At 43.3% G+C, this 24,721-nt stretch overlaps 1 protein-coding gene across 2 annotated transcripts in view; it reads right to left on the bottom strand.

The window, feature by feature from the left end:
• LOC114844805 (guanine nucleotide-binding protein G(olf) subunit alpha) overlaps window positions 1-24,244 on the bottom strand; it is a 32,659-nt gene extending 8,415 nt beyond the window's left edge. Inside the window, exons 1-5 of one of the 2 annotated variants that reach the window (XM_029132418.3) lie at window positions 23,331-24,244; window positions 15,511-15,583; window positions 14,692-14,746; window positions 14,404-14,523; window positions 9,093-9,190 (exon numbers count right to left, since the gene is read on the bottom strand). In XM_029132418.3, the coding sequence (XP_028988251.1) occupies window positions 9,093-9,190; window positions 14,404-14,523; window positions 14,692-14,746; window positions 15,511-15,583; window positions 23,331-23,814 (830 nt within the window). In that variant the 5' untranslated portion in view covers window positions 23,815-24,244. Of the gene's footprint in view, window positions 1-9,092; window positions 9,191-14,403; window positions 14,524-14,691; window positions 14,747-15,510; window positions 15,584-15,860; window positions 17,360-23,330 lie in introns of those variants that run through there. The other variant, XM_029132419.3, reaches the window with a different exon arrangement.
• Window positions 24,245-24,721: the final 477 nt, after the last annotated feature.

Here is a 24,721-nt window from a genome sequence, read left to right as displayed (position 1 = left end):
CCAGACTCATGTGCTCATTTGATAATTGGGTTGACTTTTTACAAATAGTGGACCATCTTTAATTAGCAGTACACAGAAATGCGATCAATAGTTTCCATATTTTGAGCCACTCGGGCCAACATAATGGACTTTCACTTTAGTCTCCATCTGACTGGTATTGTAAAACCCACTGCAGGACAGCAGCACTTTCACAATGTTGCTGCCTGGAGATTTTCCTCAGTTGTATATTTACTATTACTCAGGTTTTTTAAAATGTACCAACAGAACAAAAAAGTATTTATTTGAAAAAAAAAAGGTCCCCAAAAAAATGTTTTTTAGTCACTTACTGACTGAAGTCATCAGTTTCTCTCAAACTGCAATTCTCTCCACATTTCAGAGAAACCTAAACCATTTCAGTTCTATTTGGACAATACCTAAAATAATGGTCCTGTCAAATAGAAATCTAACATCTCAGCTCAAGAACTTCCTTTTCAATTATGCTTCATTTGTCTTTTATTAGAAGTTTTCCAGTATTCCAACAAACACAGCTCATCATGTAACACTAACTGTGTGAACGGTATTAAGCTGCTACAGCACACGGAGCGACATTCAACAGGACAAAGTAAAGCTGGAACTGTGCAGGATCCTGATCACCTGGTGGAAAGATCTGAGCCTGGGGTTCAAATCGCCCATCCAAACAGGAACACTGTGAAGTTAGGGAGATGGATCTGGAACTAGACAAATCCATCAACGGCTCAGTGGGTACTTCCTAAATATACGAGCAAGAATGGAGACACTCCTGAAAGTCAAACCAACGCTCGTGTAAACAGAAGTCCCTGCTTTATCTCAGGTCCACCAATTTACCTTCCAGGGCCGCATCAAGTCATAGTTTTTAAAGGTGTTGTATAAAAAATGTCTTTTGTATCTGTTCATTGTCCACATGGACCATAAAATTACCTCTGCTTAAAATAGGGTCGGCCCCCAAATTCAGTGTTTGAAACACAGTGGGGCCTCGTCACGTCTGAACCATGTCCCATGTGGCGCTCTCAAATGCAGCTCTCGCAGTGAAATTGACTTATGTGTTCCTCTAAATAATATTGAAGTCCAGTATCAATACACCGTCAGCTACTGAATTAGTCTGCACCAAAAATAGAAAACCCATGTAAAAATAGTCTAATCAACACTATCGATTAGGTTTCAATTCTCTACCCTGTAAACAACCGCAGCCTCCGTGTCAAATTTGAAGTCGACCAGTGACCCAGTGAAATGAGCTTTTCCTCTTTTCTCCTAATCAAAAGTCAATAAAGAACAACTAATTTCAGACAGGGAGGTCTACAATGCTAGGGCACGTTGCATAAGCCAAAGAGTTCAGGCTGAACCAGCTAGCGATCATAAACATACAACTTAATTCCAAACTACTCAGGGAGGAAGGTATGCTCAATAAAACAAGCTCTTTTCTGCTTTAATTCTTTATTTAATTATTTAAAACGTCAAGTTTTTTGACGGAGTTTCATCAGGAACTAAGCTGCACTGGCCTGTTTGTTTAATTCCCAAACTGGCCTGTGGGTGGCATCCCTTCGCTCTTGCTGCACACAGCCTCTCTTCCAAAATGACCCTGCCTGCTTTTAGCAGCTGGGTTCCTATGGCAACCCCAGTCAGTCCATACCACTCCTCTCTCTCTCTCTCTCTCTCTCTATTTATCCCTGTCTCTTTCCAAGCCAGGCTGCACTTGTATCCTTCCATTCCCTGACTCTTCCATACATCAAGACAAAGCAGAGACACGCTTTGTACTGGCTTGTGTGTGTGTGTGTGTGTGTGTGTGTGTGTGTGTGTGTGTGTGTGTGTAAGCAGGTCAGGCAGCCACAAACAGGCAGATGCAGGTTGTGATAAATTGGACACAGTTGAACGTGGTGATGATTATTGTGGATGTTATACAAAAAACACTGTGCAGTGTGAACCGGTAAGGAGTCAAAACACCCCCCCGCTGAATATTACACCAGTTAAACCACTTCGATAAGCTATAATACTAATCACTTTGCAGATGCAGTCATCTCCATATTTCACTCCACTACTACACCAAAATCTTCATGCTGCGTTTCACATCCACTTTTTAAATATACTGGTCAGTTTCAGCAGATACAGGTTTATTTAAAGCACACTAGCATCAGGCCTTTTAATACAGAAGCTGTTTAGGGCTGTTCAGTAGGTAAACATTTCATTATTAATTATACAACAAATAGCTAAATTACAATTTAAAAACCTAAATGAATTTTACAACAAAGCACCAAATCTTCCAAATTAAAAAGAATTAACCGGTTATCATAATTTTCTCAATGTTTATGTGCGTACAGGAACAGGAAGACAAATTAACAAGTAATATGTCACTAGTTTGTACTTTTATTTAACTTGCAGCAGCTGTACAAACATAGCAGGTGTGGACTGACATGTCTAAATCAATATTGGTACAGTACAATACAGTATCACTTTGAAAAACCAAAATAAGTCACAAACAGAAACCAGATGTTCCCCTGATGCGGCATATAAGAAAAGAACTGGACTGGGTGGATCCATTTGGTGGTCATCACCAGGTTAAAGTCCCTCCAGATTTCCAGGTTAGGAACACCTACAGTACAACAATAACTAATCCAACCAAAAAGGTGCTGAACTACAGCTTGTGCCGGGGCACGATGTTTACCCAAGTTAGCCTCCAAGCTACCTTTCAGTCTAGCCTGATAAAGCAGCCAACGGCTCAAAATGTCTAGGCAAACAAACCGATGTGACAGAAAAATAGAAAAAGATTTCTATAAATAGCCGTGCCCCCCTCTGGCCACATTCCACGCGAGGTGAAAGTTGAGGCTTGTTTGACTAGTGGTTGATGTGGAGAGAGACATTTTGCCTGGGTGTGGCTGGACTCCGCTAGCTGCTAGCCGGGGCCTAGCGCCTCCGCGACCTGAGCTGCGTTACACAACCAGGCCAAGCTCTCGGCAGGCAGCACGGGCACAAAATCCCTGTGTGACAGAGAACGCGCTGCTGTCGATGCTCAACGCATGTGTGCGTGCGGGTCTTGATGAATTGTGTGTGGCTTCAAGTCTGCTGTTGCTGGTACTGATAGGCAACAGGAAGAGTGTGGAGCTGGGAGCCCCTGTCACGATTAGACAGCAAAATGTCTCCTCGCGTGTCAGACCCTGCTTTGATCAATTCAGCTCCTCTCTCTGTGTCTAGCAGGGGAGAAACGCTGGAGTTGTGCATGTGTGCGTTTGTGGGGAGGGGGACGTTCGTACACAAAGTGACTCGTTTTTGGCAGGGTATTACGAGGAGAGGAGGTATGGGCAGGCAGTGCACAGCCACTCATGCACAAAACCAATACAGAGGCGTTTTGTGTCTCACCTTCTGCTACTGACCTTCCCTTTGTTTACAGCGCATTGCCGGGATACTCCCTTTGATTCGGCTGCGCACACGTGACCCTCCGCCAGTTTCTGCTCTGCAGTGCTGCAGCTAAAAATAGCCTCAGCTTGCCCTGGCTCCACAGCTAGTTTACATAAGCTCTAAGGGGGGTGGAAGGGGAGGGGGAGAAAAGAGAGCGGGGTGGGAGGTGGGGGGGGATACTCAGTAAAGAGAAAGGCGGAGAGGGGAGGAATGGGGGGGTGGTCTATGGCCGACCATTCCACAATCTTTGAGCAGGGGACCTGCAGCGCCACTGCTGTCCTCCAGCAGTCTGTGCCTTTACTCTCCCAGCCAACAGCACTGTGTATATGCATGTGTGTCACAGAGAAAGGTGTGTGTGTGTGTGTGTGTGTGTGTGTCAGCACAGACCCACAGATATCCGCCATTCACCGGCCTCTCTGTGTCTCTGTCTGTCCTTTAAAATGGACGCACATTTTAAACCAAAAATAAAAAGCTATTTATAGCTGCAATTCCCCTTTAAGTGGAACATAAATTCCCATTTTCTCTGCAACCCTGTTCACATTTTAAGATCGGTGAGGCAAGCTAGTTTTCAGACTCTCCACATTTTGATACAGACTGTGCAGCATGTACGCGTTTTGCTATCGAGCCACACTGGATTTCAGGCTGGATGGTCTCTAGAAACAAGATGAAACATCATAGCTCATCTTGTGACATGTGCTGTAGCATGTTATGCTGACCGGGTTTAGCCGCTCTCAGCGGTTCCCAAATACCCAGACAGGGCTGAGAGCCTTCTTTACCTATTATCTACAATAGCTGCAATATTCACAGCACCCAAATATGACACAGAAAAGCCACTACCAGTTAATGAGCATACTGGTAAATTTAAAAGATGTTAACCGATACCGTGTCTAAAAAGTTTCATATAGGGAACAACATGTGTTCTGTAACATCCTCTCTGCTATCGCTCTCTGGCCTCAAGAGACGACTGAACAGACAGACAGAGAACGGGAGAGAGACAAGAAAGATAGTGGGAGAGAGCTGGTCCCACAGGGGGCTCCAACAACCTTAAGGACAGTGGTTTGTGCAGTCGGAGTCCCACTGAGCTTCCAGTAGATCAGATTCTTCAGCTCAAAACGACCTCTTCCCTTTCCTCAGAAATCATGCACACAAACCCACTACACAGCCGGAGATACACGGAAACACATTCAAACAAACACTTCCATAGTGCCCTTTTGATTATTCCTCAGTCAGCTGACGGCAGGGTCATCTGATTTTAGCTAGCGACACAAAGGTTTTGTTAATCTGGATTAAGGCCTTTTATATTTTTTTGGTTTCAACTATTTTAGTTATAAATGATTTCAAATTGTCTGTAGAAACAGGTTAATTTTTTGCAATGAAAAGAATTACAAACAGAAAAAGGCGAAGACGACAAAATTCACACCAAACTAATTAAAAATTGCCCTTTTCCCCCTTTAGTCCTCCAATTACCAGCCCATCACCGATTTTGTTGTGTGACTTAACTTTACAGCCAGCATCACAGGCCCTAATGACTGTGGCACTCATTATGTGGCACATATTAAAAAACCAAGGGTTTAACACTATTCAGTATGCCGTTTTGACTTTTTGTGCTGAAAACAACAAACACGCTTTTAAAACGCACAGAGCTACGAAGACAGTTCAGCCCGTCTGAATTACTGGGTTTGTCTTTCTTCATTAAACAAGCTGAAACACAAACAACTTATAGGTGACAGAAACACGCAGCAGTGACATGCAGCCAGTGTATAAATATCACTCTCTGAGGCTCTTCCGTGAACAGAAGAGGCTCCTTATTGAGGACAACCACTGTTTGCCAAGCGTAGCCCCTCTGTTTCTGTAGGCCCTTCAGGGGCTTGCGCTGGCTGACAATGCCCACCATTCTTAGCACTTTACTGTTCCAGATGACTGTGTCAGTGGCCCCCAGGCTGGTGACAGAGTCCCGTGACCAGCACTACACCCTAGCCCCAGCCCAGGCCCAGGCCCAGGCCACAACCCAGGCCCAGACTTAGACGTCTGTATGCACAGCCACGCTCCAACTCTGGGTCTAGGGCCGCTGGAGAGCCATCTCATCCCAACTGTAGCTCTCCATCCTTGGTCATCTGCACAGCATCACATCCCCAGATAAAACACGCCTAAGATACAAATGTTATCAAAGCTCCATTCAACATAAAACTTATCCCATGAAGTTGACAAGTTTAGAGACCATTTAAGAATTTCATGTGCGGTCGTGATTATCATGTAAAAAATGTTTTCCAAATCCACAGCAGCGTCAGTGTGAGACTTCACAGTATATGACATTTGAATGGCCACTGTTAAATATAAATTTGGGCTACAAAATACCAGTTTATGTAACAAACATAATCAAATTCCTACTGTAGTCGTCCTCCCAAAGCCAGAGGTATCCACGACTACGGACACAAAAAGGCATTACACCCTTACGAGTGCACGAGAAAGCACAGGATAACGTTGTGAAAATTAACCTCTTATTAAAGCAATTGTCTGTGTAGATACGACGGGCCACTCATCTTGTTTTGGCGATACACAAATTTGATATGCTGATCAAAATGCCCAGTATTCAGCATCCGCTTTCGTCCCAGGCCTTATTCTTACTGCGGGTATAAACCGACTGCGTTGCTCTGCTGCTTCATAGCCTAATTTCTTCAGTTACACCCCCCGACTCCAGCTAAAGCATGATCTCCACCCAGGCTGATCTACTCTGGGCCAGTTCAATTCAGCGGCATCTCAGTCACAGTCCATGGCAATTCAGAAATAATATATCCATACCAGCCAAAACAGCATATAACACTGAATAACAATTATAAACTCTATGGTTAAAAATACCTTAGTATATATGAATTGTGCCGTGAACAGTGTAATGTTCAACACTCACTCACTCACTCACGAAAAAAAAAAAAAAAAGCGAGAGGACTGGGAGCTCAGATTTGCGTGAGAAAAAGTGTTTGATTTTGCTGTTGACACATCCAAGGCACTGCAATGGAACCAGCCTGCTGCAGCTGAAAATAGCTTATAATCAATCAACTGGCAGACATATATCTGTGCTCTTAAAACGTATAAATGTGCAATGCAGAGGGTGGATCAATGGGTGACAGGATTCAGCATCGATACAGACATGCTCTTTGGCATAACAAGAGTTCACCATCGGCCCAAACTTATTTCCTGTGCCTTTGTTCGATGGGCCACCCGGCATTAGGCCTGCTGGAAAAATATCTACCAGTGGAGGAAGGTCTGTGAAGGACAACACACATATATTCCAATGCTACTTTAACACACAGCTGGGTCTCCTTATCAGATGTGACAGTGCATTTATCAGATCTCTGTCTATTGTCTTTGACTGTTAGCATGTAAGCCTGCTAATCTGCTCCACCAACAAACAGACAGGCAGGCCGACTTCCTCTTTAATTTACTCTAAGAGTAACTGAAAGCCCTCTTATCACATTTGCAATTCAAGATGTAGGTTAATACAAAAACACAAGTCAGTGGAAGCTTAATACACAAAATATGTGAGCAGATATGAAAAAAAAAGTAAAAGATTAAAAGACAAGTTCCTGGACTGACTTTGGATCATAAGGAGGAGTATGGGATCAGAACCACACATCTTTGTTAAACCTAGAGAAAACGCAGAAGCTACATAACAAGCCATTCACTAAGAATATTACTACCCAAATGCCAGAAATGTATAAAAAAAAAAAAAACAAAAAAAAAAAAACAAAGCTACGCACACTGCTCCCTCCTCTTTAACCCAGTCGGCTGCTGAGGCTGTGTGCCAGCGTTTAGCTACTTCCAGGATAGTGACTGAGAACAATTAAGGTACTTCAGTGGTCAACAACAACAATAGGTGTGAGGATGTGAGTCTTAACATGCAGACAGGTTGCGACAATGTAGGTCAGAGTATCCATGAATGTCCTTCATCCAAGAGAGTTCATACTGAGGTAAAAACAGAGAGGAAGTGAAAAATGAAAGGCTGTGTAGTCTGACAAAAGTAAGACATCAATCAATGGAGAGAAAAACCCACACAAGCAAAAAAACTCCTTAACTATCATGACTTGACTACATAAGTCCCTAAATTATGATTATGCATCATAATAATAAGTAATTTAGAAAAATTCAAGACTTAAACGATCAGTGTCATAACTCCAATGCTAAAATGTAGCTGCGCAGCAACCGACCACAAGCAAGTTTAGCACTGTACCAACACTGAAGTCACATATAAACCAGTATGTCTCAATTTAAATATTACATGGTGTCCATTTGCTTCATTTCACTCTGTTAATGTTTACTCATTTTACAAGACAGCTGTATTTTTAGTGCTTCATCTTTAGCGTGTTCAGTGTTTTCAGTTCTTGCCGTATTTCGGCATTCAGAAGACCACTGCGCACACAGAGCAGTAACAAGAACAACAACTTTAAAGGTTTTAACTGTTTACGCCACAATATTTTTGGTCATCGCTCTTTAAATCATACAGTGTAACCTCACTGCAGACAGACAGAGACTTAATGAGACGAGCAAAGACAAACACAGGCCATGAACTGTAACAGCTCCACCTTACAGACTCATGTGACTCTCCAACCATCACCTGACTAACTCTCTGTATTCTATGGAAACTGCTTTCAGCCACACAAACCAGGGAAGACACAAACCAAAGTCAAATTTATGTTTAAGCCATTTTCAGGACACGCTCTGCTAAAATGCTACAGCCATATAATGGAGGACTATTATGTCAGTCAAAGGCAACCATTGTCTGAGGACTAAGATTGGGATGAGAGGGACAACTTCCTGTGCACGTTTGAGTGTGTATAGTACCATGTACATGTCCTCATATTTACACCTGAATCCTGAGGTGAGTCAGAGAGGAAGCAGAAGGACAGCACTGTAATCAGTGAATGGCTTTGCATATCCAAACTTCCTTTTACTGACAACAGAGGGGCTCTTGACTGTGTACAACCAGTCCCTATAGTGACCCAGGGTACAGGTGGAGAATTACAACTGTGCAAAGAGAAATCAGTTTCTGTGTGTTGCCACACTGTAGTTATCAGCAGTTTCATAACTACACTATCTGAAGTACAATAGAATTAAGTAAAGCACTATACACATGGTGGCCAAAATCATGACCCACTTAGCTTTTGTCCAGCCAGACACGTTGAAATGTAGACTATTAACTTCACAGACTGATCATTTCCACTTCCAACACTGGAGCGAGGAATACTTTAAGTAGAGAATTTGTATTTTTTTTTTTAAGACAGCACCTGCATGAGACGAGTCCAGTGCATTCAACAAGCATTTAATACAGGCCAAAGCCTGTCTTAGCAACTGTCAAATGTCAAACACAAAGACGTGAGGAGATATATGTCCCGTTTTCCAAAGACTACAACTGTTGCTTGCTCTGCCACACCCAGTGTAAACACATCTCAGCCACAGTCACATATGACAAGACACAAGCACACACGCACAATTTTCACCTCAAACACAAAGAGGATGGACGCATCAAGGATGTGACAATAGTTTGCCGGCTGTTAAATCATCTCTCTTACTTGTCTTGCTGCCAGTACAGATGACTGATTACATAAGTCATGCAGTTATGAACAACTGTGTCATTTTAGTACACAACGCTCAAAATCACAACACAAAACACATGTAAAAAAAGTTTAACTTACTATTGTGCACAGTCAATAAGCTGGTACTCATTGGACCTCTCAAAGCATGCCTTCACTCCTTCATCGTCCCACAGCTTCTTCGCATGATCAAAGAACTCCTGAGGAAAAAAAGGGAAATTAGCAATGAACGTACAATTAAAAGGAAAGTAAAAACACTCCTGATTTTTTCCTCATAGGAGGTATTAAGCAATTGTTACTTGTCTTTTATAAACTCAACCCATTTAAATATATGCGTCAGATATATATATGCGACTGATTACAGATCAGTCCTCCCTAAAATAAATGACATAACATCCAAAAAATACACACACACAAATTTAGAGCAATGCATTGCACGCACACACACACACACACACACACACACACACACACACACACACACACACACACACACACACACACACACACACACACACACACACACACACACACACACACAAAATGAATAATCACAAAAAAATGTACTTTTGATCTAGTCTCAAGAAGCTGCTTGAAGATTTGCCTAACCACCACCACCAGCAGAAGCAGAACAAGTAGTAGAAGAGCTTACTCAACAAGTTGTAACTAAACAAACAGCTACCTGGGACCATGAACACCTTCCTAAGCCCACACAGGGACGTGATGTATAATTTGGCACGATTGTTGCTAGATTCATAAACAGCTGTTCATCATGAAACAGTTACAGTATAGGATTTCTGTTAGAACTGTTCTTACATCTCTGTTTATGGACAAACAAACAAGCTCTATAATGCTGACTCGTGAGCTTTAAACGTGTGAGTATGCATTTCTTTCACTGTGGACAGAACCAGGCTAGCAGTTTCCCCTTGCTTCAGCCTTTACACCAAGATAAGCCAAGCTAACCATGCCTCCTTGAGTTTTGTAGTTAACAAGCAGATTCCCCACAAGTCCTTGAAGGGCCCACGAAGTACATTTTAAGAAACACGTCCTCAGACAAATATCGTCTGCATTCTCTTCATGCTGTCAGAATTTGAATTTAGTATTTCATTAACCCTTTATCAAAGTAAAGTAGAATAAAAGCTTAGATGTAACGGTTTAAGGGGAATGCAACAACGGCTAGAAGGTTCACAATATTACCAAACTACAATACTACAAATGTCCAATATGGGTGCCTATCCCAAAAGAATGGGTATATTTAAACAGAGGCCTAATGTAAATGGTGCTCTCCAAAATTAAACGTCTCCTTGCCATAACAGCCAAACATCTCAAGATGGCAAGAAGTTTAGATATTTACCACATTATGGTTTGACTGTGGGTTGGTTGGTATTGCTGCATAAAATTAATTGTTGCATTCCTATCCATTCTTCTTCTACATTGAAATAAAATGTACTCAGCACAGCAACATTATCATTTATGTTTATGACTGAAAAACTAAATTAAATCCCATAAACTGCTTAAGTAGTTGCTGATTTCTGGGCTAAAAGCCATCAGTGTGATATACTTACACACCTTAGCTTAATTCAGCTTGGACAAATTCAATTACATCCCCTAAAGTATACAAATATAACCTGCAGTCCTGCTGTGCCGAATCCATCCATAGGCTGACTTGGGATGGGTGGCTATAAATAGTCTCATTTCAGCCAACTTCCTGTGTGTGGACAATGAGAAGCATTATGAGGGGAGCTCTTCTTATCAATGACTTTGAGACATTTCCCAGGACTCTCTGTATGCCCTAAACAAAGATGATTGGGCTAAAATCCCTCGTCGCCTCCTGTGCACGTCTTTCGGATGGGCTCCTCCTCTTGCCTGGAACCACCACATGACTCTCTGCACTCAGCACTGGCTGTGCGCTCTGACTGGAGAGAGGGTGAAAGTAGCCCCAAACCAGGGAGAGCGAGACGGAGAAGGAGACTGATAAATGATCACATGCTCCAGGAGATCTCTCAGCAGATCCGGTGATTAAGTCCAACGTGGAGGAAATCCACTGATCTAGTCTGCCAAGAAAATCTCGCAATAGCAGACAATTATGTTTGGTTTTTGTTAAAGACGAATGTGGGACCACTCCTGAGGTAAATGCCAGGAATAAGCCAAAAACCATGAAAGACGTTAGTATCAGACTTAGTTTTCAGCATGGTTCAGTTTTCCTGTAACAACATTTACCTTTTGATCTCAGATTAGCAAAGAAAATTGGGCAAAAGCCTTCTCTTCCTTGTCCTGCCTCGGTTTGCTTTCAGTTCTGTCACAGTCAAACTTTAACATCCACCTTAACTAATATCAATAACAGTCAACAGCACTGATTACATTCTTCTGCTCACTCTGCAGATCCTCACCAGCTTTTTACAAGTAGACACAGGGGGCTTGGAAACCCAAAGAAGGACCCAACAAAGCTAGTAAGCATTAGGACTTGAAGGAGCAAAGACAAGGGGTAGAGGGTGGAAGGGGCAGCGAGGGGAGGAAAGCAGAGTATGGTCCTCAGGGCTCTTTTCCACAGAGGCGTGTGACACTGGGCCTTTGAATAAATGCAGTGTGCTGCAGTGCCCTACAGAGGAACTGATAACAGAGACCAGGAGGGAATTTGCTTTAACACAAGCTTTTTTAACTCTTTCCTTTGCCTTTCCCAGTTCACTTCCACTTCACAAACATGACAAAAGGTACTGGTTCAGTGGAAATGTCATCTTATATTTCACTTGAATGAGGCCAGGCTGACAGACAAAACCAACTGGACTAAATCATATTAAGGTTAGTTTAACAAAACAGTCAACCTAATGGCTTGTATGTTAAGCAAGTGGACAGTGCGTCCAGCTTTAGCAGCCCCTAGGAAAAAAAATGTACAGGGATGGGAAACAACCTCAAATCTCTCAATATTTAACCAGCCAGACAACCAACGAGAGCATCTGCAAATCATTATCCTGTCATATTTTAGATTTAAAGATAATATACACATTAGATAAGAAGCACAGCCCAACCTGACTTTCATGTGATACTACAGAAAAATAGAGGAGAACCAAATCAATTTTAAGGGTGTTCATCTGTCGTTGGACCTGTGTTATGAAAGAACAGCGTCCCATATCATGGATGCTCAAAAAATAATTTGAAAAAAACTAAAAATAAAAAAATCCAGAACTCAAGCTCTTCATCACTAGTAAACTAACAACAACTTACTAACTAACAACAAGGGAATGCTGCAGAGGTGCTACCCTTCATGGCTGTAGTGGACAACAGAGGAAGCCCAAACCAGGTCATGTTGGAAAGTCATAATTATGAGTGAGTGAATCAGACAACATTAAATAAAGTTATACGCTTGCTGGCTGAGTGTCCTAAGGTTTGAAACGATTCACTATTACGGCAACTCTCCACCTCAATAGGGAGGTAAATGTGAGGCTGAACATAATAAGCTCACCTTTGACAGCAAGGCAAAATCAAACCAGAATTCATATCTTACAGCAAAGATAAAGTTTTTGTCGCTTTCTGTTGGCAGTGTAAAACGCACCAAAGATTAACAGCTTTCAAACCCCACTAAACAGTTATAGTGTAACATCATTAAGTTTATATTCGTCTGACAAAAAGTTACATAGAGCGTATGTGCAAAACAGGTAGCAGGGCTCATTTGAATTTGCTCCACTTCAGCTGGCAGGTGGCAAGCAAAGCTACCGCAATGGCATTTGTTTCCATTTGCATAGACGACCAGCAGGATCTGTACTTTTTCCATAAGTGTGTTATTCCAAGTAACGGTGGGAGAAAGTAGTGAAAGAGGATTCCTAAGTCTAAAGCACATCAAAGCAAAGCATATCCATTCACATCAAAATGAATAGATTTTGTTTAAAAAAATATATTTCATTATTGCAAAATCCCAAATTTTACTAAACATAATTACAGTAGAGGCAGAAGATAGAGAAATAAAACATTGTAAAAGTCAGTTATTCCCATTTAAACTTAAAACTAAAAACATTTATGTTAATATTAAACAGGAAAAAAATGTGTATATGCGTTGATGAGTCACTTCACCTATGCATGTAAAGAAGTAAATTAGAGAAGCATAGGAAGTTGAGGATCATCTGTTTCTTCCTGTCCACAGCAGTATCTTATCACAAAAGAGCTATTAAAATGCACTAGCCATTAAGTTTCTCAATGCCTGGCTTTCCCTTCAGGGTTTAAAACTAATGAACTTTGGTTCACCATGACATCATCTGTCCAAAAGATAAAATATGCTTCCACAAGTCAAGACGGCGCCAACAGGTGAAACCCACAAATTGATGATTGGTTGTGTTCCTGCGCCACTGTATTAGATATCATGCCTGGTGGCCTGAGTGACAATGTAGTGGTGACACCGATGGCACAACTGAAGCCCGAGACCGATGACAAGCACAGATGCTCCAACAAGAGCCATGTTGTTTCATTTGGACTGGCTGGGCCTGGGGACAGCAGTACAGACCACCACCACCCTGTTAACGCTCTCACCGAGGTACGGGCAGCAAATTAACACCCAAATCCACATTCTGATGGATATTCCAAACTCAATCGAGCCACTGAATAAAATAAATGAGAAACAAAGAGGACAATCTATGACATATCACAACCTAGTGAATAAAATATAAACATTTAAGACATTGTGTAGCATAGACTACAAGCTAATGCTTTTGAATTAACATGTCCCTTGAGAGCTGCCCAAAATCATTGTACTTAATAAAGCCAAAAAAAGCTGTTGATGTTACTGGTTAACTGGTTTTTAGATCAGATCATTATCAGACCAAATAAGAAACATCAGCTGCAACATAAATGCTGCTTAGTATCTTAATTTTAACACCGTGAGAATCAGGATCAGTGTCAAGTTCAATACGACAAAATATAAAAATACAAACCAACAGACTAAGAGATTAAGTCTGACAGTGACTCACACATACAGAAATAGTATTTTAATACTTTCCTATGTTAGAAATTAAAATTAAAGCTTTCACATTATTAATAAAGTGTCCCATGTACTTTAACTTTATTAGAAATCAGCATAAGACGCAGTGCATGGCAAAAGGAAAATCAGGCCTTTTACAACCACCCGAATCAACCAACTGTTGCCAATTTTAACTTCAAACCAAATGGCCTCAAAGTAGAATAAAGACACATGAGTTCTTTTATAGCATAATAGCAGCTGCTCTACTGCTAAGAACCTACAGCGTTGGTCACAGGACTCCTAAAAACAATGTCATCACATACCATATTACACCCACATAAATGCAAACACACATCATTACACATACTCGCATTCAGAACCCCCCCAACACACACACACACACACACACACACACACACACACACACACACACACACACACACACACACACACACACTTTAATCTTACCTGTGAATAGTCAAAGTCAGAGAGAGGTGCTATGCTTTTGATGTATTCGATTCTGAATTGGTCCTCTGGGTTGGCTAGCGGGACAGGGGGTATTAAAGTGCTCATCGCAGACACTATAGTCTACATGTTGTTGGAGGAAGAAACAGAATGCAGAAAGAATTGAGCAGGGTTAATACATGGCTAAAAATCAGATTGTACCGTGAGCCTGTATTACAATGGTTGAAATGAGATTGCAGTGGCATTTGTTGTAACAAGGAACATTTGGTAATTAATACAAATGAAACTCACCACTATGGCATCCTTCACATTTTTTCGAATATCTTGAATTTTCTGTTTCTTTTCTCTACATGGGGACATAATAAAAGTGAGGCAACAGTTACGAAAACATCAGCCACAAAAGATTAATCATCCAGACAGGGGTGAGTTCCGGGTGTTTTTAATACAATTATGCATTTAATCAAGTAAGTATGGTAACAACGTATGCGCTAATAGTAAGTAACGTAGAAATAACACCAGAATTAAAATAAATCGCAAACACGAAGTCACACCATGTGATATACTCAGGATATTTCCTTCCATTTTGAAAGGTTAAAAACGAATAATGACGCATTTCGGTCACTAAAGTCCGGTCCCCGTTTGATTTTCTACAGAGTCATAGAGTTGCAGGACGCTGACATGCACTGGGCCTGTTTAAAATAGACCACAGCGGAGATCAATGCCATGCGAGGCCTTGCAGCAAAACAAATCATCAATAGGCCCGTGTCGATCACAACCTTTTACCCTCTCACATGAAACGGCGAGCGGGGACTCGTTCGGCCGTTGGTGCGACACTGACACGCTCGCGCGTGCGAGAAACGAGGGGAAACGGCAGCTCGCGCGAGCGAGCGAGCGAGCGAGCGACGGCGAGCGGCGGGGACCGCGTTAGCGGCTACGCGCGGGATACTGGGCCTAGCAGGCGCTGCGGTGCCCTGGGAAAACCCACTCGGAGGCTACGCTCCGGCCTCGGCGCCGCTAAATAAACCCGACGCCTCGGGAACACGCATCCGCGCTCGCCCCCGGCCGCTAGCGTAGCTGCTCGGCGGCTAGCTGCATCGACGAGCCACTCACTCCGCGTTGAAGCCGTTGACGTGTAGGATCCTCATCTGCTTCACAATGGTGCTTTTTCCGGACTCTCCCGCACCTTCGAGCAGAGAAAAACACACACACACACACAAACAAACACATGAGACCGTCAAGTAAAATGCCTACAAACAGCCGCGTCCCGGTTAGCGTGAAATCCTCAAATATGTTGTGGAAGCGAAGCCAGCTAATTGTGGGCTCCGGCCGAGCTTGGCTTCCATCAATATCCACCCCCATGACATATTATTGCAAGCGCTGTCAAATGGGGCTACGTGTTCGCTAAACGGAAGGCTTTAGCTTACATTTCAGACAGCCCCGCACGTTTAAACGAGCCTTACCGAGTAATAAGAGCCTGTGTGTTGCTTTATACGCTTGTCTCTCCTTCTGCAGCTGCTTTTCTATCTTTTTATTAGTCTCTCGTTGTGTCTTTTCGTCGATGCGTTGATCTTCAGTCTTGCTGTTGCCCAAACAACCCATCTTCCGTCGCCCTAACCCTTCCTTGTGGAATCGTAAAAATGTACAGAAAATACCACCTGGGACGATGTTGGGCTTCAAAAAAAAAGAACACGGGAATGAGTCTAGTGGAAAATAAAAAAGGGGGGAAATCTCTGCGAGGCTCGTCCGTCGGAGGGAGGAATACGTTCCCCCGTTACAATTCCGCTTTAGCCGCAGCCAACCGTCATCCAAGCCCTGTGTTAGTGAGCAGCCCGGGGAAGAAAAACGACTCGGTTACGCGGAGAAATATCACAAATACGCAGAGAGAGAGAGGGTTTTCAATTTCTGGGAATCCTGACAACTGTTCCTATCGCGTATCCAACCCCTCTCTTCTCTGTGTGCTTTTTTTCTATCTGAATTTCTATCAGTATTTCTGCCTCTTTAACTCAGCACTGCCTCTCTCTGTGGCACCAGGAAGTAGCCGTGGACCGAGGAGGAGGAGGAGGCGGCGGCGGCGGTGGTGGAAAAAAAACCTGCGTTAAACTGTAACATTAACAGCCTGCACTGACATAGCATTTTATAACTTGTGTGGCAAAGGGAGCGCCGCCGTTCCTCCCTCCGACCCAGGCGGCCGCTACCCCCGCTAGCTCGCTGCAAACCCGCGCTGGTGGCTCCCGCCTGCTGGTCGTTGGATTGCAGTCAGACAGGTGGCCCTGACCCAATCTGGCAACCCATTTACAGTATCTGTGTGTGCTGAAGGGCGCCGACGCGATATTCAAGTAAAAGTGCGAGTACTTGCCTGACAAAAAGTACTCCACTACAAAACAGATCCACTCAAATTATTTTCTGTGGCTGAAACACTAAGTTCAAGTACTTCTCTATTGAGAAATACTTCAAGAAGTGTAAAGTAACTACAAGGTGAGTTTGGACAGTGGTGAAACAAGTATTTGAGTAAATGTAGTAAAACGTAGAAATACTCTGGCATTATTAAAAAGCCAGCATTTTAATTGTTAACAAAACCTTCAAGTGCAGAATTATTTTCATGTTTTTAGCACATTTCTAATTTAGGAATTAAGATGCTTTCCCAATATTAGTACAATTGCTGTATTTAGGTTCAATTTTTGTGGAGCTTGTTCTTAATTGATTACTTCCTTTTCACTTTACTGTTACTCCACTATGACCAAGATGGAAACATAATTACATACTAAACTATTTTTACTGCTGCACTCACTAGTTAACCACCTGGGAGTACATCAAACGGTGTGAAGCAGCTCCACCTTTACTTGGTGCTCTGTTATTGTTAAAATGCACGCTCGACTTTTAGATTTCCATGAACATGCAGGTTTTCAACAGCATGAAGCTCAATACACTACTGTACTGTGGTAAACTGTACTTTATACAGCTTTATACATTTTGGAGCACATAAAAACTATCTTGAGAGTAATGCATGTTAAACAGTACTACTACTTGATCTGTAGTACTTTTTAGCCAAGTACTTGCAGTTTTACTTGAGCATTAGGTGCATGTATTAGTAGTTTTACAAATGTTTGCCAGGTACTTTTGTGCACTAATTGAACCAAGCTACTGTTAATGCTGTTGATAACATGAATGTTCACATACAGATGTGGAACAAATGAGCCGCATAGAGAACATTTCTACCAACCTACAAATGTTAAAATGTGGGTAAAGGTACAGAACCATCAAAATATGTATCCAGGACGGTCCTGCATTAGAAGGGGAAGGGTGAACCAAATTACAAGAGCATTAACATCAATAAATGGAAACAAAAACACAAAAGTAAAACTACTCATTATGCAAAATTTGTACAGCTATAAATGCACAAATCATCCATTTTGCATTATGATTAAGTGTCTCTAATACTTGATCCAATGGTGGTTTATAATGAAAAGCAGTAAATAGAGTTCTGCTTTTAAAGTATAACAAAGTGGCTATTTACATAGTGAAATAAACATTTTCCAATTAGAATGAAAAGTAACAACATGTAGTTCTATTAGGGGCAATACTTTTTAATTCAACTGCATCTATCTGAGAGATGTTTAGAGCATACAACACATATTCTTACAGGTATAAATGCACAAATTAAATACTTCATCCAGTGGCTGTTGGTCTTGGGCTAAAACATTTTAACATGTCATAATCAATGATGCACTACAAAAGATTTGGATGGGACATTTTGGGTAAATAGTTTGTTTTCGTGTTCTTTTCCGGTTTGAGGGCTACTTTGCAAGATGCAGTGTTTAAATGAGTAATGCTCTGCATCCTCATTCGGTTTACTGACCCCATAAACTTAAAGCAATTCAACTGATTCTCTACAGGCTGTTTCACTGGAGTGGCATCTCATAGGCTACTGAGGGTTGCACGGATGAATTTATCTGATAATTAGCAATAAAAACAACAGTTTACCAACTTCCACGGTATATTGGCCCAGTTAGATGACCAGCAGCCACTGGACAAAGTGAGTCAGTACAATCACTATATGTGATGGTGTCCCCTTAGAAAGAAGCCTTTATTATCACTTCTCTTAGCTTTAGTCACAAAACAGCCCTTCATGTTTGTGGAAAATAATAAACTTGTATCTCCAAACTGTCTAAAACCAGAACAGGTTTTACAACACAGTGTGACGGTGCTAGCTTTGGTTATGGCATAAAGGAGGAAACAGAAAAACTGTCGCTGGTGTGAGTGTTGTCTAACATTTGTTTAGCTTTTGTGGCTTCCTCTCAACCAAACCAAAGCAGGGTGTGGGTTTGACTCTTCAATACCAAACGGTAGAAACACTTTACATGTAGACTATCATGCTGTTGTTTGCAGGTAACTGTTAAAGATGGTATCTCAGTCAGGCAATAACTGTGCATGCAAGGCACAAAGGTGGAACTATTTTTCATTCATGACCAAACTGAGTAAATACTTGACTAACTAATGTATATCATATATGTAGCCTGCGGTACTGTATGCTCATGCTCCAAACCCTCATAAATGACTCGATAACACGAGGCAGCTATGAATGCCTATTTGTATAACATATAACAAAGGGTGTGCTGTTATTGTGTCCATTATGCAAACACAACACAAATACTAGTTCCATGTAGTGAAACAAGCAGCATGCAAACCAAGACTGGAACACCCACTTTACCTGTAGTGGCATGGAACTATTACCACCACCCCACTGAGCCTGTTCAATTGGAAAAAAAAGTCTCCCCACATCAGAAAGCAAGGTCATAATAGTGACTGTGCCACGTCGCCCCCTGGTGGCCGCAGGCAGCACTGAACGCACTGTCAGGCCCTGTGCAGGATACAGCGTCATGCCTTATGAGCCTTTTTAGGAAGTAGTGACGGATATTTATGTTTACCTAGCTGTGGTTTCCGTTACAGAGACTAGAAGCATCGAGCTTAGTGTGTGTGGGTGTGTGTGTGTGCCAGTCCTTCAGTAAATGTGCTGCTTCACTTGAATGTTTCTCTTCACTCAACTTGCACAAGTGAGATGAGCTTTAAACCATCATTCCAACGCGTGCAGGTGCCCTCGAATGAATTGCCCTGTCAGTACGTATGCACGCCCAGACATCTTTAATTCCTCTGCCTAAGTAAACACAGCAGTAGCCTGATCTAAAAATACTCAATTATGCTTTCAAAGTCTGACAAAGATGTTTTTAGTGTTTATATTTATATTCGGGCCGACAGCGGACCTGTGCTGCTGGCACCGCCAGGGTCTAGAGCCTGATTTACATCGTCTGGTAGTGGAAGGCCCAGAAGAACAACTCGTAACAATGTACAGATGTACTTTTAGGGATAAAACAGAGATTATGCATATTCATGATTTAATGCGTTATACATTCATTATATTGTTTATTGCACAAGCCCTCAGTCTAGGAAAAAAGTAGAACTGCCAGTAAGCTCTTATGGACAATAAGTCCAACAATATCAAACATTTAAGGGAAGTCTTTTCTGTGTATAAATCTCCCACATTGTATAAACAGGGCACACGTCCAACTGATATCCAGCTAAAATTAGCCTCCTTGAATTATTTTCTGAAGCTGGAAAGAACTTTATAGCACTCTAGTCAGAGGGAGAGGCTCTTGATAAGGAGGAAATTATAGCGTAAGCAAAAGCTAGCATAGTTTAACGTCCTCCTTCTGCACTGTGGTTGGCTTTAATTGAGCTTTTATGCACATCAAGACAATGGACAGGTTTGCTATCAGCATCATAAATATGTTGATCATTCATACTCCAGGACCTCCTTCTGGCCATTGCCTCTACTGTGAACTCTGTGCAGCTGGTAGCAAAGTTCATCGGCAGTCGATGATAAAACCAATTTAGACAGAAGCAAAGTTCACCTTCCTCCGCGTGTATTTAAAGGGCCACGCTGTGCGTTCCACTCCTGTGGATGAGTCAGGTTTTCCAAAATACGACTTCCATGTGTTGGATAGTGGCTCGAAAACAAAAAACACCTGACGAAACTTCAATCAGTGACTTTCAGCGAGCTATTTCAGGCCCGAGATATGAAAAGCAGAGCCGCCACAGCCGGGAGACGCAGTAAAACACATTATCACAGGCCTGTACACAATCTGAGCCAAGAGCCCAACAATAAAGTTACTTCCTTTCCAAGACATAATAGAAACTGGCCTTCCAGTTCCCATCCATGTACAAGGTTGAAAGAAACGACTGGCATATTAATAATGTGTCACATGTGGTTTAGTCTCAGGGTTGCATCACACAGAATTTATTATAAATCGGGAAAGAAATCCATATTTGGTGAATTGTTTTATGTGACATGAACACATATCTTTGACTAACACACAAAGTTGTATTTGAAAGCAGCTCCTCTCCAGTAATCATATATCAACTGTACCTTCTTTTGATGTGTATAAAACTCTTGCTTTGACACAAACAGGCGGCTGAGGACTAACCTGACCTGTTACAGGGAGCCGTCGGCCTCACTGAAGGCTTTCGTAGGTTGGGAACCACGTGTCTATAGCATCGCGTCTAAACGAATTAGGTCCTGAACCAACAAATATTCTCATTTCATTCAAATGTCAGAAACAGGTAAAAACGCTGCTCATCGAGATATTTGGTCGAGTCTCTTTAACGAGAGAAGCTCAAAGTCTTGCAGGCAGGTGTGACCGATCTATGACAGTAACGAGCATCTCTGTTTACACATGACCTATTAGGTGTTTATTATCAAAACAGCTGCCAATAATGTCTATTAATTATCTGACTGCCTGAGCCTGCTCATTCAAGATCCAGTGCACACACACAGACTTACGTCAGAACTTTCAAGGATCTCACATATTCAGTCAACAGCTTCAGTTAATAGCAATTCGTTTCCGAAGAACTAAAATTATATTTTTGTCATATCTGCAAATAAAAATTCAGATTTATAACAAAACCTAAAAAGCTGAGCATGGTGTCCAGTTTGTAACTTAGAACAAGCCTGAGTGTGTCTGCTAAGATGCCAAACACCTGATTCCAGCGCGCGTGCGGCGCTGACTGCGGCTCCATGCAGCTTAAACAGCAGCGTAGGGATAAACAAAGGCTCCTTATGGCTATCGGCCCTCAGCCTCATACCTGCACCAAACACACACAGATAAAGTGGGCCAGATTAGCTCGCACACGCTGCCCTGAAACGCAACACTATTTGAAAGGTGTCCACTTTCAGAGGAACCCAAACCACCTCGGTCCCCAGACACGCAACCAGAGTCCTGCTGGAGACCTGCAGTCCCAGAGGCCCGGTGGAACCGGCCCGCGGGCCGCGGCGCGTGCCCCGCGGGCCCACAGACAGGCGTGTGACTCTACACAGACCATAATGACATGTTGACGCCGGCTGCGCATGCTGTACATGCTGTAGAGCAGCTCATAGAAGAATGTACGACGTCTCCCCGTGTGACTTCATTAGGATGAGCCATTTCTTCCTGCGTGTAATTACTGAGCTCTGTTTACTCAGGAAATTAAACTGGTAGCCATTTATTATATGGAGTAACGAAAGCATGACACTGGCTAAAGTCAAGCACGTACAGGCAAAGTGCTATTAAGTGTGACACCAAATGTGCCGTTGTTTTTACTGAACAGCTGTGACCGAGCGGCTGTTTCTGACTCCACGCTCGGAGGTAAGTTAGAGCAAGTGGAAACCTTCAGGCCTTTGTCTATGCGAGATCCAGCGATTTGACCTTTTATCTGATTATTCTCTATATTGGATGTTAAATTGTGGCAGATGAAATACGCGGTTTCATCTAAGAATCTTAAGAACTTCAACGTCTAATGGATCCGATTTATGTGATCACAAACAAACGCGACTTATACTCGTACATGACGAATGAACCTAAAATGCCAAAAATAACAAGGCATTCCCCAGCGATGATCCTTTGTGTAGGACTTCCTCACTTTGTTATGCCAAGGCAGCACCACTGTTCTACACTAGAACCTTTGTACTGTAGAATTTCACAATACTGCACCAGCTGTTTACTGTATGTCATTTAGAAGCTTTCTTGTAAATGTAAGCGAGTAATCAAAGATCTATTTTCATCAGGTCACGCTGCTAAAACGCATTATACTCAATCACACATTCTAGAAGCTTCCAGGAGCTGGGTGGTATTTTTACAGTACATCCTTGTATATTAAACCTATTCTCCACACATACATATACATTATAATGTCCATAATACATCACTGAACTATACTACATTGTACTTTATTATACCCTGACATACCTTTACTGCAAATGAGCCACAGCTGTGGCTGCAGAGACACAGGCAGCTTTACTTCACCACTAAAGTTCATGGCAGATCACATGTACAGCTGTTTCTGTTACGCTTCTGTCACTCAAATACACAATATTTGGTGTGATATTGTGGAATAATTTTAAACCCTGGCTTCGTCCCTGGACAAACGCCTCCCTATAGCACACACATAAGGCCGACTGAACGACGCTTCACACGCTGCACTGATTTATTAGAAACGCTCACTCCACGTGTGCACCATTATTCTAATTCCCGTGATTACATAAAGCCACTGCAGCCACATTGTAACGTACACATGGACAGGCGCGTAATGAACGCGCCGCCTTCACGTGGCTCTTCTGCGGTTCTCCAGCGGTGGCTCCGTCCTCTCGACACCTGTGCGGCTACATTGTATCGAGCGGTCGGACGCGGGGACGACGGGCCCACGCGTCCATCCTCCCCGTTTGTCATTGACGGCCGCGGGGGGTGGCGCTCGCGGCCGAGGCAGCAGATGTGGCACCGGGCCTCGCCGGAGCAGTGGCAGAATTTCTCGACGGCCCGGCGCGTTTTGCGCGTCTAATAATAAAACGTCCGACAACGACGACGACGCCGCCGGAGAGCGACGCGTCCGCGGCCGCGACCTACCGAGCAGCAGCAGCCGATGCGTCTGCTTGTACTCCCGCTTGAGCTCCTTGAGCGCCCGGTCGATGTTCTTGCTGACTTTCTTCGCCTCCTTCTCGGCCTCCTTCTCCTCCACCAGCAGTTTGTCCCAGTTCTTCTGCTTCTGGGTGCTGGTCTTCTGCAGCAGATGCAGGCGTCGGCCGCGCTCCTTCCCGGACGCCTTACCGCCGCCGCCGCCGCCGTTCTGTATGAGCACACCGTCGGTGCCCGCGTCTCCACGGCGGTGCTCCCCGGCCGGGAGCCGGGCCGGGTCCCCGTGGCGCACCGGGCCGCCGCCGCAGCGTAGCGACGAGCTCTCCCCGCATCCCCCGGCGTCCTCCGGGCGAGCTCCCCCGGCGCGAGTCGGCGCGGCGGCGTCCGGAGGCTGGTCCGAGTCCGAGGTGGCGTTGGAGATAGAGCCGCTCAGGTCCCCGAAGAGCCGGGGACGCAGACTGTAGCACAGCCCCATGTTGAAAGCAATTTTTGTCTGTGAATGTGATTTCTCATAAATTAAAATATCCAAAAATAGCAGTGGCGCCACGAGCCCTAACGAGCCATCGTTGCATCGGAGCTCCAGCGGTGCGATTTAAGTCCGTGTTTGAGCCGAAAATGTGAATGAATTATGCTCCGACATTTGCTATATGTCATTTTGCATTTTCCCCAGTCAACCTTCGCTTCGTAGTCGGCGGATCACCTGATCCTCTAGTGGACACTGCGGGTCCACCTTACCGTAAGTACCCAAAAGCCCAACCTTGGAGAAAAACGCGCCTGTCCGCTGCGCAGACACTCGACAATTCGGCTGCACAGTTGTTAGGTGCAATGCACGGTGCGTCATGTTACTACAGCAGGCAGGGCCATTTCGAGAATGCTGCTCATGATGTTCATTCCTCGCAGGGGAAACATGCCTGCGTGTGCAGAGAAACACGGCGAACCCGCGCCTCGTCGTCACGCCGATGCAGCGGAGCGCGTCCGCATTCGGCTCCGTTATTGTTTCTTCAGCGTGACGTGCGCTGCTCGCGAGCCCGTTGGCAACTACGGGACGACTCGCCACTCAGTGAAATAATTCCAGCAGTTTTGTAATCGTTTAATTTTATTTCCCGTGTCCTGATTCACAGGCACAACTCAGGTTGCAAATCGAATTAAGTTAGACGGTTTCATAATTTGTTGGACACATTTTAAGATCTATTAAAGGACAGAGTTTCTAAATAAGGAAAAAAGAAAAACGTCATCACAATAATTTGAGGTTCTGGCGGGGTTTTTTTTAGGAATCCAGTTCTAATGTACCACAACTCATCTAAAATATTCAGGCCTTACTTCTTACGCATGTACCTGTGCGTTACGTGAACTCACCTGGGAGTCACGCGCTAAACGTGTGA

This window comes from Betta splendens, chromosome 17 (genome assembly GCF_900634795.4).
Source record: "Betta splendens chromosome 17, fBetSpl5.4, whole genome shotgun sequence".
NCBI lineage: Eukaryota > Metazoa > Chordata > Actinopteri > Anabantiformes > Osphronemidae > Betta > Betta splendens.
The sequence above is the reverse complement of the archived record's forward strand: the minus strand, read 5'-3'. Positions and strand labels throughout refer to the sequence as shown.